Source organism: Leptopilina boulardi, unplaced genomic scaffold, assembly GCF_019393585.1.
Source record: "Leptopilina boulardi isolate dan_hultmark-lab unplaced genomic scaffold, ZJU_Lbou_2.1 LbouV2_249, whole genome shotgun sequence".
NCBI lineage: Eukaryota > Metazoa > Arthropoda > Insecta > Hymenoptera > Figitidae > Leptopilina > Leptopilina boulardi.
Window position 1 is genome coordinate 704,178 of NW_026137806.1, and position 18,832 is coordinate 723,009.

Below are 18,832 nucleotides of genomic sequence, written 5' to 3' on the forward strand. Positions count from 1 at the left end.
ACTTTAATTAAATTGAAAATAAAATAAAATTTTCTAATATAATTAAAAAACTGAAAATATTCTCAATCCATCATCATTAAAATTCAACTTTAATATCATATAAGTGATCTTACCAATACAAGAAGAATTTTTGACTGCATATCCATTATTGCAGCCACATTGAAAAGAGCCAAAAGTATTGATACAAAAATGTTGACATCCATGTGGACCAGAACACTCATCAATATCAATACATCTTGTTGTGTCGTTTTCCATCGTCTTAAAACCCTCAACACACGAACAAACAGCAAATCCATCTTGATTTTTACAATTTTGTTCACAGCCACCATTTCTTTCCATACAGGGATTAAGAGCATGGCAAGTGTCATTAATTTTACGATAATCAGCCAAACAATCACAATGAAATGATCCCATTTCATTAATACAAATATGTGGACAATCACCATTATTAATTTCACATTCATTAATATCAACACATGTTTTTCCATCTTTTGTCAAATAAAAACCATCTTGACATTTACAAAAATAACTTCCCTCTGTATTTAAACATATATCCGAGCATTCATTTTCCCCTCTACATTCGTCAATATCATGACAATTTCTCATATCATCTTTCAAATAATATCCATTGGGACAATCACATCTAAATGTCCCCTCTAAATTAATACAAATATTCGAACAATTTCCATTATCCATTAAACATTCATCAATATCAATACAATTTTTATCATTCTCAATGAGTTGTAATCCAATTGGACAGCTACATTTTCCAATTCCATGATCATTAAAACACGCATGAGAACATCCACCATTGTTCAATTGACATTCGTCAATATCAATACAAGTTTGTGTATCATTTGCCAAATCCTGACCCTCTGGACATACACATTTCCAAGATCCCAAAATATTTAAACAATCGTAGGAGCAATTTGCCATTCCATTATTGCATTCATCAACATCAATGCAAGTTTTCTCATCAATTGACAATTCATATCCTTGTGGACAACTACATGAATATCCGCCAATTGTATTATTACAAAAATCAGAACATCCACCATTTCTCTCTAAACATTCATCAATATCAAAACAAGATGATCTATCCCAATGAAGATAATGTCCATCAAAACATGTACAAAGATAACTTCCCAAAAGATTCAAACAATTATGAGAACAATTATGATTTGACAATAAACATTCATCAAAATCAATACAAGTTTTTTTATCCTCGGCAAATAGAACATAACCCGCAGGACATTCACAATGATATCCACCATCATGATTAATACATTTGTGAGAACATCCTTTTTCCACATCATTTTCAAATTCCTCACATTCATCAATATCCTCACAATTTTTTCCATTTGATTTCAATCTATAACCCGGTGGACAAGAACAAATTGTCCTTTCATTTTCTTGATGACAATGATGTGAACAATTACCATTATCAATTCCACAAGCGTCCGATAATATACAAGTGGAATTATCATTTTCTAGAGTATAACCAATAAAACAAGAGCATTTAAATGATCCCACAGTGTTAATACAACCTTGACTACAATTTCCATTGTTCGTCAAACACTCATTAATATCGTCACACAATGTATTGTCTTCTGCATTAGTAACAAAACCAGATTTACATTTACATTCAAAAGATCCATAATTATTGTTACAATCGTGTTGACAATTATCAATATTATTTAAACATTCATCGATATCAAGACATTTATTATTATCCTCTAATTGAAATCCTGAAGGACAATCACATAAAATGGTACCATTGATAAAATTACAAATATCCGAACAACCACCATTGTTATTTAGACATTTGTTTTCTATAATACAATTTGTATTACCTTCAGCAAGAATCATTCCTTGTGGACATGAGCAAAAATTATTTCCCTCTTGACTATTACAATAATGAGAACATCCACCATTATTCACTGAACATTCGTTAAATTCAATACAAGTTCTTTCATCATTTTCAAGTTTATAATTATTTGGACATGCACATTCCACACCACCATCGATATTAATACAAAAATGAGAACATCCTGCATTATTATCACTGCACTCGTTTATATCTTCACAATTCACTCGATCTGGACCAATTTGATATCCTTTGGGACATTCACAATAAAAGCTTCCTTCAGTATTTACACAACGATACGAGCAAATACTATTTATTTCATTGCTCGTGAAACATTCATTAATATCCTTACAAGTCTTGTCATCATTGACTAAATTATAACCCTCAGGACATCTGCATTCAATTTTCAAAACACTTTCATTTGTCATAATACGAATACATTCGTGAGAACAACCAAAATTTTCACAAGGATCACTACAATTTTCCAACAAACATTGATTAAAATCCAAATTCTTATCTGTACCTGTTTCCATAGTGGAATCTTCTTCTGTAAAATTGAAATTTTCCATCGTAGTTTCCAAAATTCTATCCGTTGTTAAATTATCAAATTCTTTACAAGTCTTTTGATCATCATTGATCATCATATCATCAGGACAAGAGCACTTATAACCACCAGCAATATTCTGACAATAATGAGAGCATTCATGATCAGCGAAACATTCATTAATATCTATACAAGTCACATGATCCTCCTTGAGTTCATAACCAGCAAGACAGGCACAAATAAAACTTCCATTAGTGTTGATACAAAAATCAGAGCACGTGTGATATTTAAGTAGACATTCGTTAACATCCTCGCATGTTTTTTTATCGTCAATCAATTCAAATCCCACTGGACATTCACAATAGTAAGAACCCTCAATATTAATACAATTATGCGTGCAAACATGAGACGCCTCTAAACATTCATCAACGTCTTTACAAGTTTTTTCATCATCATCAAGTTCAAAACCTTCAGGACAACCACATCTAGTCTGATCCCTATCCCTCTCGCAAGTATGCGAACATCCATGATCAATAGGACAAATATCATCAAAAATGCAAATTCTCGAATCCTCGGCAAATTTCTCACCCAATGGACATTCGCATTTATAACCTCCGGGAAGATTACGACAAATATTACAATCGTGTAAACCCTCCAAACATTCATCAATATCCTCACACGTATGATTGTCCCATTGAAGTCGATAACCCAATGAACAAATACAAGAATATGATCCCTCTTCATTTTGACAATGTTGACTGCAATTATTATTATTCATTGAAGCACATTCATCAATGTCTTTGCAATTTGAACCATTGTCTTCCAATTCATAACCCCATGGACATTCACAACCATTTTTCTCCACAATACATTTCTTTAAACACATATCATCTTTACATTGATCTGAAGCAATACAAGTGACATGATCAGCTTTCAAATGAAAACCATTTGGACACGTACACTTGTACGAACCATAAACGTTAATACAATTATGCGAGCATTCATGATCCTCCTCATAACATTCGTCAATGTCCTGACAACCAGAACCATTTTTTCTAAATCCTTCAGCGCAAAATGGATCGCCACACGTCAATTCATCACTCAGTAGTTTTAATTCCTTTGGACAGCCACATTTGTAGCTACCTAAAGTATTAATACAATCATGTGAGCAATCATGTTCATCTTCTTGGCATTCGTCCAAATCTTGACAATTCACACCATCAGCTTGTAAAATAAAACCACTTCTACATGTACATCTATATGTATCTTGTTCATTAATACAATCATGTGAACAGTTTATATTTACACATCCGGTGCATTTTCTCCCCGTTTCATCTAGACTCATACCAGATGGACATGAGCAATAATAACTTCCATAAGTATTAATACAATCATCAGAGCATCCATGATTATTAAGACACTCATCAATATCTTGACAATTTTTTTCATCCTCAATTATTGTCCCCTCTTTACAAGTGCATTTATAACTTCCCGGTGTATTATGACAAAAATGTGAACAATCATGATTTAATTGACATTCATCAATGTCTCTACAGTTTAATGAATCTTCTGATAGTTCATAACCCAATGGACAAAGACATCTGTAGCTTCCTATTTCATTCCAACATTGATGTGAACAATTGTGATTTGAACATTCATCAATGTCCTTACAATTTTTTTCATCAATCAATGTCAATCCCAATGGACAACTACACTTATAGGAACCATAAATATTTTCACAATTATATTCACAATCATGATTTTTCCCACATTCGTCAATATCAGTGCAATTAAATTTCTCATCGTCTTTCAATTCAAGACCATTTGGACATGAACAATGAAAACTACCATCTAAATTCACACATGAATGAGAGCAACGATTTTCTTTGCATTCATCAATATCGATGCAAATTAAACCATTAAAATCGAGTTCATATCCAAATGGACAGAGACATTGTGCACCCTCTTTTGTATATTTACATTCATGTGAACAATTTGAACAATTTTTAGTGATATTAATTTCCTCACAATTACGTTTATTATCACTTAGTGTAAATCCACTCGGACATGTGCAAATAAAAGAACCTTCAGTATTTTCACATGAATGGGAGCAAATATTTTCTTTTAAACATTCATTAATATCTTTGCACGATATTCCGTCTTCTTGAATATCATAACCTGAATTACAGGAACAATAGTAGCCTCCTTGCTCGTTTATACAAATCTCCTCACATCCATGGGGTTCTCCACCGTCACCTTCAATGCATTCATCAATATCTGAAAAATTCGCAGCGATTTCTTTTTTATGGATTACAATTTTATAAATAAAATTAGATATTAATTGTCAAAACAAAAAAAAAAATTGTCATATTTTTTTAATATATAAAAAAATCTTTACTTACCGATACATTCGCCATTTTCAGACCTTCGAAAACCCTCTTCACAATTCACTAATCCTGGAAGTTCTGTGATTCCCTCGTAATCCTCGTCCTCGTCGTCATCTTCCTCGTCATTTTCCTCGGCATCGTAATCCTCATCCTGAAGGATTTTCGACGACTTGTTTAGTTTCTCAACACACTTGTAAGATCCTATAGTATTCTCACACTCCTCTTGCTTTGATTCATTACAAACTTTTCTCATTCCCTCACATTCATTGACATCTATAATTATACATTTAAAAGTCATATTTAATAAATTTAAACATAAAAAAAAATCGAAAAAATAAAAAATGTGAAAATAAAAAAATTAAACTAATGAATAAAAAATAGTGTTAAAAAAATGTGAATAAGCTCTAAAAAAAATTTTTTAGAAGTTATACATTTAATAGAATTTTAATCAGCAGATAAATTAATTTTCCAGTATGTCAATTTAATTGAATTTTAATTTGGCAGAAAATCGAATTTTAATTTTACATAAATTAAATTTGATCGAATTTTAATTTGCCGCAGAAATTAAATTTCACCGAATTTAAATTTTCCCGAAAACATTGTTTTTATAAAATATTAATAGTAAAGAAAAACAATTTGTCAGAAATCTACTTTATCTGAATGTAAGAATATTAATTTCTTAGAAAGTTAATTTCACCGAAAATCAATTTGACCGAAATATTTCGGCGCGAATTATTTAAAATTAATCAATCACAATTTTCTTGATAATATTTCCAATTGATGAAATTTTTAAATACATGACGAAATATTTCGGTGAAATTTATTTTTCAATAAAATTGAATTTCTGGCAAAACAAATATATACATTCTGGTAAGGTAAATTTTTGTCAAATTTTGATTCTACTAAATTAGAATTCTATTAAATTACCTTTCTGCTAAATTAAAATTCTATGAGAAAAAAATTTCGCAAGAAATTAAATTTCGATCAAAATTGTTTTTCTGACAAATTAAAATTCGATTAAATTGACATTATGGCAAATTAAAATTCGATCAAATTGAAATTCTGACAAATTAAAATTCGATCAAATTGAAATTCTGACAAATTAATTTTCGGTCAAATTAATATTCGTTACGAATATACATTCTGGTAAAGTAGATTTCTGCCAAATTATTTTTCTGCACTAATAATATATTCAATAAAACAACGTTTCGGGAAAATTTAAATTCGATCAAATTAGATTTAAGTAAAATTAAAATTCGATCATATTAATTTTCTGCCAAATTAAAATTCGATTAAATTGACTTTATGGCAAATTAAAATTCGATCAAATTGGATTTAAGTAAAATTAAAATTCGATCAAATTAATTTTCTGCCAAATTAAAATTCGATGAAATTGACTTTATGGCAAAATAAAATTCGATCAAATTGAAATTCTGCCAAATTAATTTTCGGTCAAATTAATATTCAACCAAATATACATTCTGGTAAAGTAGATTTCTGACAAATTATTTTTCTGCACTAATAATATATTCAATAAAACAACGTTTCGGAAAAATTTAAATTCAATCACATTTAATTTGTGGCAAATTAAAATTCGATCAAATTGGATTTAAGTAAAATTAAAATTCGATCAAATTAATTTTCTGCTAAATTAAAATTCGATCAAATTGGATTTAAGTGAAATTAAAATTCGATCAAATTAATTTTCTATACCAAATTAAAATTTGATTAAATTTGACTTTCTGGAAAAATTAAAATTTTGCTGATTAAATTTCTATGAAATATAATTTCTAACAAATTTGTTTTAGAACTTATTCATGCGTTCAAAAAAAAAAAAAATGATAAATAATTATATTGTGCGTAGCATAAAAAATTAGAATAAAAAAAAAAACAGATTAAATTACAAAATTTATAATCCTGGCAATGTGCCCGCATATATGTAAATTTATATATATTTTCTTTCTAAACAATTGCTATACATAATTTATGCTATATATACCTTGGCACATTTTAGAATTTTCCTCCAAGATAAATCCATCGTTACATAAACAAAATACACTTCCTGGTGTGTTCATGCAAATTTGTGAACATCCTGCATTATTTTCTTCACACTCGTTAATGTCCTCGCAGGTATGATTATCCAATGACAATTTATATCCCGGTATTTTCATACAACTACACTGATAACCGCCATCAAAATTTGTACAAGTATCTTGACATGGTCCACGTCCATTATTTGTCAAACATTCATTTATGTCTATATAAATAAATTTTATTTTAAAAAAAAATTTTTAAACAATTTTAAAATTAAATTTTTAATTTTTACCAAAACATTTTTCATTGGTAAAAAAAATTGCGTAAGAAAACTCATTAAAAAGTAGAACCAAATTGATAAAATCGCACCTCGTTCAATTAGAGTTAAAATTAGTTTTTTCGTAATTAACCGCAAAGAAACTGAGGACCGCGAGTTATATAAAAATTGGATAACTTTTGCGACTGTGTTATATTATAAAAAAAAAAAAAAAAAGAACATACCGAGACAAGAATGAGCATCCTCTGCGTCCAATGAAAATCCATTGGGACATTTACAATGAAAAGATCCTCGATCGTTGTGACAAATGTGCGAACAACCAGACGTCCCTTCGTTGCACTCATCGATATCTTAAAAAAGAAAAATTGCGCTTCATAGATTTACTTCCACTATATGAACATATATATTTATTTCACAATTCTTTTTTCCTCACAATAAACAAAATAGTAACGAGAAAAAAAAAGGTTTTTTCTTTTTCAATTTATGATTATTTTATTCGGAAAAAAAAAAAAAATTATTTCGTTTCCCTCCAGATGAGACGAATTTGATATACATATATATATATAGACATTACCATAAATGCTGATCTTGCACGCGTACATAAATTCCAGATCAGATCTTATATATTTTTTATTTTATTTGAAAATTATTATCTCTGCAACTGTCATTTTGTGCGAATAAATTCTTTATTAAAAATATTTCTAGAGGTAATTTTTCAATTAAGAGATCATAAAAAATAAATTAAATTAAAATTTTTTTTGTCACGAATTTTCATTTTTTTGTAAAATAAAAATAATCGAAAAATTCGTTTTTGAAAAATAAAAATATAAATTCTAATTTTTTTTTTTAATAAAATAGAAATAAAAGAAAGGGGGAGGGGGGGGGGAAATAAATCAATGTCTAAAAATTTCAATGAAAAATAATTCCATGAACAATTTTAAGTTTCTAACACTTCAGACATCCAATTTCCGTTAAATCAGTGAACGGAATTGCTGTAAGTGCACTATACCGCAACACTGTAAACGAAATGAGGCGAGGATCTAATAATCTAACCTTTTCCTTCCAGCTATATATACACGATCGTTAATTTTCGAGAGGGTGTGTTTCATTCATATCAATTTTTCAACTCTATAAAATTAGTTTTTCATTAATTTTTAAATGAAAAATTTCATATAATATTTATACGTCGATAAAAAAAAATATATTAAATACAGAAATAAATTTTAAATTCATTTTATTAATATATTAATTCATTTTATAGAAATGGTTATTATTATTGCAAATCTATTAGTGACGATATATAATTGTAATTATATATTGATATAATGATAAAGTTTAATTGAACTAAATTTCATAATTTTCATTTCAAGTTATGCTAAATTATTGAATAATATTACTAAATTTAATGAATCATATATATAAAATATAATATAAAATTGAAAATATATAGTGTTAATAAAACGATATTAATAATTACTTATAACAAAAATATGAAATGTCTGACTAAAATTTGTTTCTACTACTGAAAAAATTACAATAATTTTCTGAGCAGAAAAACCTTTAAAAATTGTTCAAATCTGACTACATCTCCCTTTATTACAAATAATAATAATAATACACAAATTTCAATCGTCTGACTAAAATTTATTTTTACTACTTAAAAAACTTTTTTATTGATTCAAATTAACTCGATTACTTGACTATTATTAAATATTTATTTCTATATCAAATAATTATTATTTGAATCAAATTTATTTTAGATACAGAAAATATTGATTCAAATAAAATTTATTTTAATTCAAATAAAAATTGTTCAATTAAATATTTATTTGATAATAAATCTAATATTTGAATCAAATAAATATTTTTTTACTCCAAATTTCAAAAAATGTATTTTTTAAATGATACAAATAAAAATTGTAATAATTTAAAAAGAATTACTGACTAATTCGAATTTAATAATTTTGAAAATACAAAATAATACCTTTACAGTTAAAATTTGATTTATTTATTTTTTATGCCTAAATATTTACAAGATTGAAAATATTATTTTAAAATAATAAATACTATTAAATTATTATTATTATTATTATTAAATAATAATAAAATAATAATAATGACTAAAATTTACTTTGACTATTTACATATAGAAATTTATAAGAATTTTGTCTGGCTACAATTGACTTTTACTACTAATTCTACAAATTTTAAAAAAATGTCTTTTTAAAAATAAATATAACAAGAATATGAAATGTCTGACTAAAATTTGTTTCTACTACTGATAAAATTTACTTTTTACTACTATTTACATAGAAAATTTGCTAATCATAATATTTTTTTACAATGAATAAATTTTGCAGTACAATAAAATATTTTATTTTTTTTTTCGTTGTATAGTCAACAAGAAAATAGTGCACGTGTGTTTCTCTATCGAAATACTTAGGATACCATACAAAATAGATCTCTCTACATCTTCTTCGTCTCCCGTTCCCCTCTATCCTTTCGGTATAAAGGAGATTCTGTTTTAGATTAGTATACAATGCTCCTGGCGCTTAAATCCCTTTGGGACGATTAGCAAAATGCCAGACATGTTCTTGTTTGGTAATGCACTTGATACTTTATAATTTTTTTTTTTATAAAAAAATATTTTCATATCATTTAAATACATCAATATCAATCAATTTTTTTTACTTAACAAAAAAATTAAAAAACCAAATTATAATCATTGTATATTATTTTGTATGCAGATCAAGAAATAATAAAAAAAAAATTTTTCACAACAATACATTTTGTTTAATCAAAACATTTTTTTAAACAAAATTTATTTTTTCCCAATCAGACTCTTTTGACATAAAAAATAATAATAATAATAATAATTGTTATTATTATTTATCATATATGTATTATTTTTTATGTTGAACTAATTTGTAAAATGAATGTTATATATGTAGAGAGAGAGTACTTATATTTTGAGAGGTATGACACCAATTAGCATATATTTTTGATGTAGATGAAGCTGCTTGAATTTCAGAAGAGAACAGAAAATCTCCCCCCCCCCCTCACCCACCTTCCACCTTGTTCCCAGCAAAGTATCATCTTATTCCATTATCTCAAGAACCATGAGCACGTCTTTTAAAGATCTGATTCGTGTTAGCAACCTACAAGATGTTCCACGCGATTATCATCTTTAGAACATTAATTCCTTTCTCTTGTCTCATATTTCACTATGCGTTAAAATTCTCTCATCAAGGCTGTGTATAACTATCTTTAAAATTTTAAATAATAATTTATTATATTTTTTATTTTCTATTATAAAGCGCTTCATTATGTCACATTTTTGCTAAAATACAAAAAATTCCATAATTTTTATACAGATTTTTCAAATCAAAAAATATACACAATCAAAAATTTACTAATGGCGCAGTACTGGCGCAGTACTGGCAAATACTGGCGCAGTACTGGCACCCAGTATTGGCGACCAAACATTTTGAAAATTGACCATATTCGCTTGAAACTCGTTACTCGGGGGTTTTTAGGGTCGCTGATGTCTAATTTGATGTCAGAATTACAAAATTTCAAAATTCAAAATGGATACAATAATAATCACACCCATACTATATGCTATTTTGAATTTTCAAAATCTGACTTGAATATCGTAAACAGCGACGTTCAAAATACCCGCTGAGCAACAGATTTTAAGTAATTTTAATTAATTTTTAAATTTTTAGAAAATTATCTGCCACATTGGTAACGCCATTTTGAATTTTTGAAATCTAACTATAGATTCGTAATCAGCGACCCTCAAAACCCCTGATTAATAATTTTTAAGTATTTTTAAATCATTTTTGCAATTTTTTAAAAAAATTGGCTGCCATGTTTGCTCCGCCATTTTGAATTTTTGAAATCTCACTTTAGATTCGTAATCAGCGACCCCAAAAACCCCCGTTTAACAATTTTTAAGTATTTTTAAATCATTTTTTCCATTTTTTGGAAAAATCGTCCGCCATATTGGCTCCGCCATTTTGAATTTCTAAAATCTGACTTTGGAATCGTAATCAGCGACCTTAAATACCATAGTATACACGTTTGCACAAATTTTGGTCATTCAAAAATTTACTGACATTTTGGGCCCACTTCTCGACTGCGAAGGGGTTAATTAAATTAGTCAACTAACTAATTATTATTTTATTATATATAAAATCGAAAACACCAAGAATTTTTATTCTTTATTAATTATAATATATATTGCAAGTTATTATTTTAAAAAATCAAAAAAATAAATTCAAAAATATGTTTATTATATAAAACCAAAGTTTTTATAATATATAAAAACAATATTCAGTAATAATAAAAATTTTTATAAAATAATTATAATGTATATAATTATACAATTAGCTATTTAATTATTTTATTATTCACTTTAATTATTTGCATCAAAAATAAATTTTTGAAAAACTTTTTTAAGAAAATAAAAATTGTTTTTTAATTTTTAACAAGTGCTGACAAGAAAATTTTTAAAAAATTTTTATTTTAAAAATTATTAATTTTTTTATAAAGAATTTTATTTATTTTTAGTTTGGTTTTTTTTTTTTTGGTTTATTGCATATCTGAAAACAATAAAAAAAAACTTGCAAAATGTTTTGGAATTAGTCTCAGGAAACTTTTTGTTTAAATAATTTTACCCATACAAAAAAGCAAAATAAAATAACTTTTAATTTTTAAAAATAAAATCAAAGTGAACAAATTTTTATAAACAAAATATTTCAACAAAAAAGATTCATCAGGTTCACTCTCAGAACTTTTTGTAAACTTCCCAAGAAGCACGTAATATAACCTCAATATCAAGGTAATATTACATGTAAGATTCGTAATATAACGTTGTAATATTACAGTAATCTTACAGTGATCTTAAAATGTCCGCCTCAAGGTAATATTACCGGTAATGTTACTGTAATATTACGCGCTAATATTAAGGTAATATTACAGTAATATTGCAGTAATATTATACCGTAATATTAAGGTAATATTACAAGAGAATATTACAGTAATATTATGGGAACATTTCTTTACGAAAAAAATCTACCCATCCAGGGAATCGAACCCCGAACTCAAAGCACACGAGTCCAGAGTTTTACCAACAAGCCAAATTGACTTATAATATATTAACGTTTTTTATGCTTTATGAATAACTCAAATCAGTCTGTAATATTACTGTAATATTACCGTTAATATTACAGTAATATTCCCGGTAATATTACCTTGAGGCGGACATTTTAAGATCACTGTAAGATTACTGTAATATTACAGCGTTATATTACGAATCTCACGTGTAATATTACCTTGATATTGAGGATATATTACGTGCTTCTTGGGTTGTATTAATCAAAAAGAAAATCTATTTGAGCCAATACTGGCTCAATATCGGCTTAGTACTGGTTTGCCAGTACTGGGAGGGTGGTACTGCAACAGTACTGATACAATGAAAATACCAGTACTGGTTCAGTACAGACTGCCCAGCCTGGGCAGCCAATACTGAACCAGTACTGCGCCAGTAGTTAACTCTGGTATAATACTGAAATTTTTGGTTTGGTATATGAGATCGTAAAATTTTGTGATAGAATCGTTATTATGGAAAACATAACCTATAATTTTTTGCTTCCAAGGTCCCTTTCTTTGCGACGCGTCACAATAAAATATATTAAATTAAAATATTAAATAATTATATAATATAAACAATTATTATAAAAAATGATATTTTACTCTTGTTTCGAATGAAATTATATTTAGAAAATGAGGATTACCGAGACATGATGTTCCATTTGCACGATAACCATCATAGCAGGAGCATTGAATCCCAGAGGGGTTGTCCTCACAGATATGGTCGCACCCACCGTTGTCTGGTACGCAGCGTCTAACATTTTCTTGAAGCGATTCTGAAACAATACACACACACACACACACACACATATATCTTTATATATAAACGCCTTAAGATCATCATGTGAATGGATCTTTCCAGTCAGGAAATAATCCGACTTTGTAGTTCATTCGACTTCTCGCGATGCATATAAATTTTTTTTTTTTCAGATCAACGATAAAGTCAGTGACGCCTATCTCTAGAAATAAGCGATGTAATATTTCTTCTTCCTGTCAGTTTCCAATCAAACGTCGCCTCATAGTAAAATGAACTCGCGAAATTATTGACTCAATTAGTGGAGAAATTGCGATCAAATCAATTTTTTTTTTTTTTTCTTCTCATGAGAAAATAAATTAAGAAAAATTCACTAATTACAAATTTTATTTAATATTTTATTTTTAAATTAGAAAATTTTTGTTAATCGTTAATTTTGTGAAAAAAAAAATATTTTCTATTTTCTTTTATTCTTCTTTCGAAGAAAATTTGTATTATTTGAACTTACCTTCTTCTTTAATACACTCTGGCATCGTTCCCAACCAATTTCGTTTGCTACAAAACATGCGATCTGCCATTGGATCCTTCAAAATGTATCCTTCCACACATTCGTATACAGCAACAAGGTAATTTTTCTTCGATGAAACCACATTTTTCCTTCTATATATAAACAAATTTTATTATATTTTTTTGAAAATACTCATATATGTAAATATGGGAGAAAAAAAATTATTTTATTACTATTTGAAATATTCCAGATGTTATCAGTTTTTAGAAAAAAAATAAAATAAAACAATTATTTGATTATCGATTCTTTTGGGGGCGCATGATTATCCCATTAAAAAAACATTAGTTAAAATTTTCATTTTAAACAATTTTATTAAATATAGTTATTTTTTACACAAATTTTCATTTTTCGAATTAACATTTGTCAGAATTTATTTTTTAAACAAAATTAAACAAAATTTTCATTTTAAACAATTTTATTAAATATAGTTATTTTTTAGACGAAAGGAAAAAATTTAGAAAAATTAAATTTGCAAGATAATCGCTCCGGAATACCACCAATAAAATAGGGAAAAAGTCGGGAACAATAAATGAATAACGCACTTTTTGTTTGGTCCAGCGGATGCTGAGCTACACTAGAAAACATTGTGGAAAAATTTTCAAAAAATTAAATTTTCGAGATAATCGCTCGGGAATAATGCCAAAAAATTGAGCAAAAAGTCTCGAACAAAAAATGTATGGCGAACTTTTTGATTGGGCCAGCGGATGCTGAGCTACACTCACTAAAACTGGGAAAAAATTTTCGAAAAAAAAAATTTCCCAGATAATGACTCGGGAATAATGCCAAAGTCTTTAGCAAAAAGTAGCGAATAAAAAATGTATGGCCCACTTTTTGATTGGTCCAGCGGATGCTGAGCTACACTAGAAAACAAATTTGGAAAAATTTTCGAAAAATTAAATTTTCGAGATAATTGTTTGGGAATACCACCAGAAAAATAGTCAAAAAGTTCTGAAGAGAAAATGTATGGCGCACTTTTTGAATGGTCCAGCGGATGCTGAGCTACATTAAAAAACATTGTGGAAAAATTTTCAAAAAATTAAATTTGCGAGATAATCGCACGGGAATAATGCCAAAAAATTGAGCAAAAAGTCTCGAACAAAAAATGTATGGCGGACTTTTTGATTGGTCCAGCGGATGCTGAGCTACACTCACTAAAACTGGGGAAAAATTTTCGAAAAAAAAAATTTGCCAGATAATGACTCGGGAATAATGCCAAAGTCTTTAGCCAAAAGTAGCGAATAAAAAATGTTTGGCCCACTTTTTGATTGGTCCAGCGGATGCTGAGCTACATTAAAAAACATTGTGGAAAAATTTTCAAAAAATTAAATTTGCGAGATAATCGCTCCGGAATACCACCAATAAAATAGGGAAAAAGTTTCGAACAAAAAATGTATGGCGCACTTTTTGATTGGTCCAGCGGATGCTGAGCTACACTCACTAAAACTGGGGAAAAATTTTCGAAAAAAAAAATTTTCCAGATAATGACTCGGGAATAATGCCAAAAAATTGAGCAAAAAGTCTCGAACAAAAAATGTATGGCGCACTTTTTGATTGGTCCAGCGGATGCTGAGCTACACTCACTAAAACTGGGAAAAAATTTTCGAAAAAAAAAATTTGCCAGATAATGACTCGGGAATAATGCCAAAGTCTTTAGCAAAAAGTAGCGAATAAAAAATGTATGGCTCTTTTTATTTTTCGAATTAACATTTAACAGAATTAATTTTCAAACAAATTTTTTACTTAACAAGAATTCTTAAAACGCCGAATTTTTATTTATCCGAAATTGCAAATGGCCGAAGAAACAATCGACAGAAAGATTTAGCCGCGTTTTTTAAAATCCACCAATCAAAAGTTGTCAAAAAAAAAAAAAAAAAAAAATGTTGATTGGTGGATTTTAAAAATTGCGCCGAAATCTTTCTGTAGATTATTTTTTCGGCCATTTATAATTTCGGACAAATGTGAAATTCGGTGTTTTAAAAATTCTACCAAATACACTCAGAGAAATGATTTATTTGAACCAAATAAAATATATTTGAGTTAAATAAACGTATATTTGTCTCAGAGCCTACTAACTTATTTATTTGGCGTAAATAAAAACTTTATTTGTCAGAAATAAATTTTCCTTTGGCTCAAATAAATTTTTTATTTCAATGAAATGAAATATATTTGCAACAAATAAATGAGTTAGTAGGCTCGTAGACAAATATACCATTTCTCTGAGTGTAAAAATTAAGTGTCTAAAAATTATATTAATTAAAAATTCTTTAAAAAAAGAAATTCAGACAAATGTTAATTCGAAAAATGAAAATTTGTGTAAAAAATAATTATATTTAATAAAATTGTTGAAAATGAAAATTCTCACTAATAATTATGTATCCCATTCTTTTTTTTTCACCCAGAGAAATGATTTATTTGAACCAAATAAAATATATTTGAATTAAATAAACAAATATTTGTCTTAGAGCCTACTAACTTATTTATTTGGCGTAAATAAAAATTTTCTTTATCAGAAATAAATTTTTCTTTGGCTCAAATAAATTTTTTATTTTAATGAAATAAAAAATATCTTTATGCAACAAATAAATGAATTAGTAGACAAATATACCATTTCTCTGAGTGTTTTTATGGAATTTTTTTAATGTAATTAATAATCGAAATGTTAGAACTAAAATATAAATTTTTTTTCTGAAATTATTATTATTTTAATAAAATAATAATATATTTTTTTAATAAAATAATATTTTTTTTTTAAATTATTATTATTATATATTCAAGAAGTTTGTTTTTATATTAATACCTTACAATCTTTGGTGCGCGAGCATTTTGCAGATAAGGAGGAGCATTAAAGAGACCTTTTCCTTTAGAGCAGCTTACATCGAGCTTCGAAGCTAAAGTCTCGTTCATGTTCGTCAAAGTTATGTCTAAATTCAGTTTCTTCCTCTTTCCTTTCTTTACTTTCTTGTGCTCAACATTCTTTTTACCAGATTGAAAACGTTTCTTCGTTGCGTCTGTCGTTGTTGGATCGTCTAAAAGCAGAAGATCGTTACGAAATTTACTTGCTTTTCCACCTGTAACACAAATATATAGCAAAAATTTCTCAACTATTAATTATTCTCATTTCTTTTTTTAAAAAAAAAGTCAAAGCAAAAATTTTTTTTAAGGCCAATCAATTCTAATTTATTCAATAGTGAACAGAAATTAATTATTATTATTATTTTTACAAAAAAAGTCACACTTTTCCAAAAATAGAAGAAATTCACCAAAAAAAAAAAAATGAAGATTTATTTTCTCTTTTCAAAAAAAAGAAAAATCGTGAGAAAAACTGTATACTATCCGTCAAAAGGATATCCAATGGCAAAGTGTCCCATGGAAGGACGTAATAATAGAGTCATAAATTCATCTCTCAACTATATCGATTCTGGCAAGGATCGCCTGTCATGCTTTCGAATAGAATATCAGAATAAGATGACAGGCTACAAGCATAACATATGCGTCATCCTCGAACGCATATATATATATATATATATATATATACAGAGGTCACATATAAACTTATACGATATATATCATGTGCTATAATGCATTTATACATGACCTTAGCAAAATTTATATCGATGCTAGGCAAAACTTAGCGCACAATATAATGCAACAATAAATTCCGATTGGTCCGTTTCTTTGATTTCAAAAAAAAAAGAACGAGATTCGAGAATCAATGGGGAAGTTCAGTTCTTGAGATTATTTATAGAGTCGATTATAATTCTCAGTGTCCATTAGGCTTGACGCATTCAGTCAATTATAATCTATATATGCGTCAATTTGTATTCACTGAAGGGTTTTTTTTTTCAACTAAGCCTCACTTATAGGCGCAGCTTTATTTTATTTCCTTATTTTATAATTCTTTAATTTATTTAGATGTCTTCTGAAAATAGTTTTTCATACTCTCTAAATTTACTAATAAGTTCAAAACTAATTCAATAGGAGAAAATATTTTTCTTTACTTTTAAATCGTTCAATTTTACTAAAACGATGATAAAAATATTTTATTCTTAGTAAAATTTTACGAATTACTAATTTTTACTAACAATTAGTAAAATTTTACTAATTACTAATTTTTACTAACAATTAGTAAAATTTTACTAATTACTAATTTTTACTAACAATTAGTAAAATTTAACTAATTCTAAAGCAAAAAGTGAGTCACTAATTTAAATTAATAAAAATTTTTACTAATTCAGATTTAGAGGTGCACTGAAAAAAATTTGCCGTACTTTAACAATTAACTATAACAACTTTAAATCTATTATAGTCAAATTTTACTAATTCAATAGTAAAAAAATTTTCTTTACTAATAATTAGTTAACTTTTTTACTAATTCAAAGTCTCTAAATCCGAATTAGTAGTTTTCTACTAATGAAAGAGTGAGGATTCGTTTACCAAATTGAATTAGTAACAGTTTTGACTCTTTTTTAATGGAAAACTACTAATTGCTAGTGGAAAACTACTAATTCATGGAGTAAATCGTATTTTTTACTATTTTAAATTAATAGGCCGATTTAATCCATAAATTAGTAGTTTTCAACTAGCAATTAGTAGTTTTCTACTACACGGAAAAAAAGAAAAAGTAACTTTTACTACTTTAAAAGTAAAATTGGACCTGTCCGAAGTTTCTGCGCATCTCTGGCAACTTTTACTCCAAAAATAGTAAAATTTACTTCAGAAATAGTAAAAATTACTACGGAAACAGTAAAATTTACTACAGAAATAGTCAATTTTACTATTTTTCGAGTAAAAGTTGCCAGAGATGCGCAGAAACTTCGGACAGGTCCAATTTTACTTTTAAAGTAGTAAAAGTTACTTTATTCGTTTTTCCATTTTTCTCCGTGTAGCAATTAGTAGTTTTCTACTAGCAATTAGTAGTTTTCTACTAAAAAAGAGTTACTAATTCAATTGGTAAACGAATCCGCACTCTTTCAGTAACAGAAAATTATTAATTCACTCCCTAAATCTGAATTAGTGAAAAGTGAACTACTAATTTAAATTAGTAACTAATTTTAACTAATTTTTAGTCACTTTTTACTAAAACTTTAGTAAAAAAAATTTTAAACTACTAAATCAAATATAGTAATATTTTACTAAAAAATAAATAAAAATTCTTACTAATTTAAATTAGTAGTTCACTTTTCACTAATTCAGATTTAGAGAGAAAGTAAAAAAAAATTCTTTACTAATTATTAGGTAAACTTT

At 27.4% G+C, this 18,832-nt stretch overlaps 1 protein-coding gene across 4 annotated transcripts in view; it reads right to left on the bottom strand.

The window, feature by feature from the left end:
* The window catches only part of LOC127280706 (fibrillin-1-like), a 79,177-nt gene that overhangs the window by 15,968 nt on the left and 44,377 nt on the right, over positions 1-18,832 (bottom strand). For 3 of the 4 annotated variants that reach the window (XM_051303896.1, XM_051303895.1, XM_051303898.1), the window contains exons 3-9: positions 16,386-16,656; positions 13,529-13,680; positions 12,911-13,042; positions 7,334-7,459; positions 6,798-7,055; positions 4,814-5,071; positions 114-4,688 (exon numbers count right to left, since the gene is read on the bottom strand). In XM_051303896.1, coding sequence (XP_051159853.1) covers positions 114-4,688; positions 4,814-5,071; positions 6,798-7,055; positions 7,334-7,459; positions 12,911-13,042; positions 13,529-13,680; positions 16,386-16,656 — 5,772 coding nt within the window. The remainder of the gene's footprint in view (positions 1-113; positions 4,689-4,813; positions 5,072-6,797; positions 7,056-7,333; positions 7,460-12,910; positions 13,043-13,528; positions 13,681-16,385; positions 16,657-18,832) is intronic. The other variant, XM_051303897.1, reaches the window with a different exon arrangement.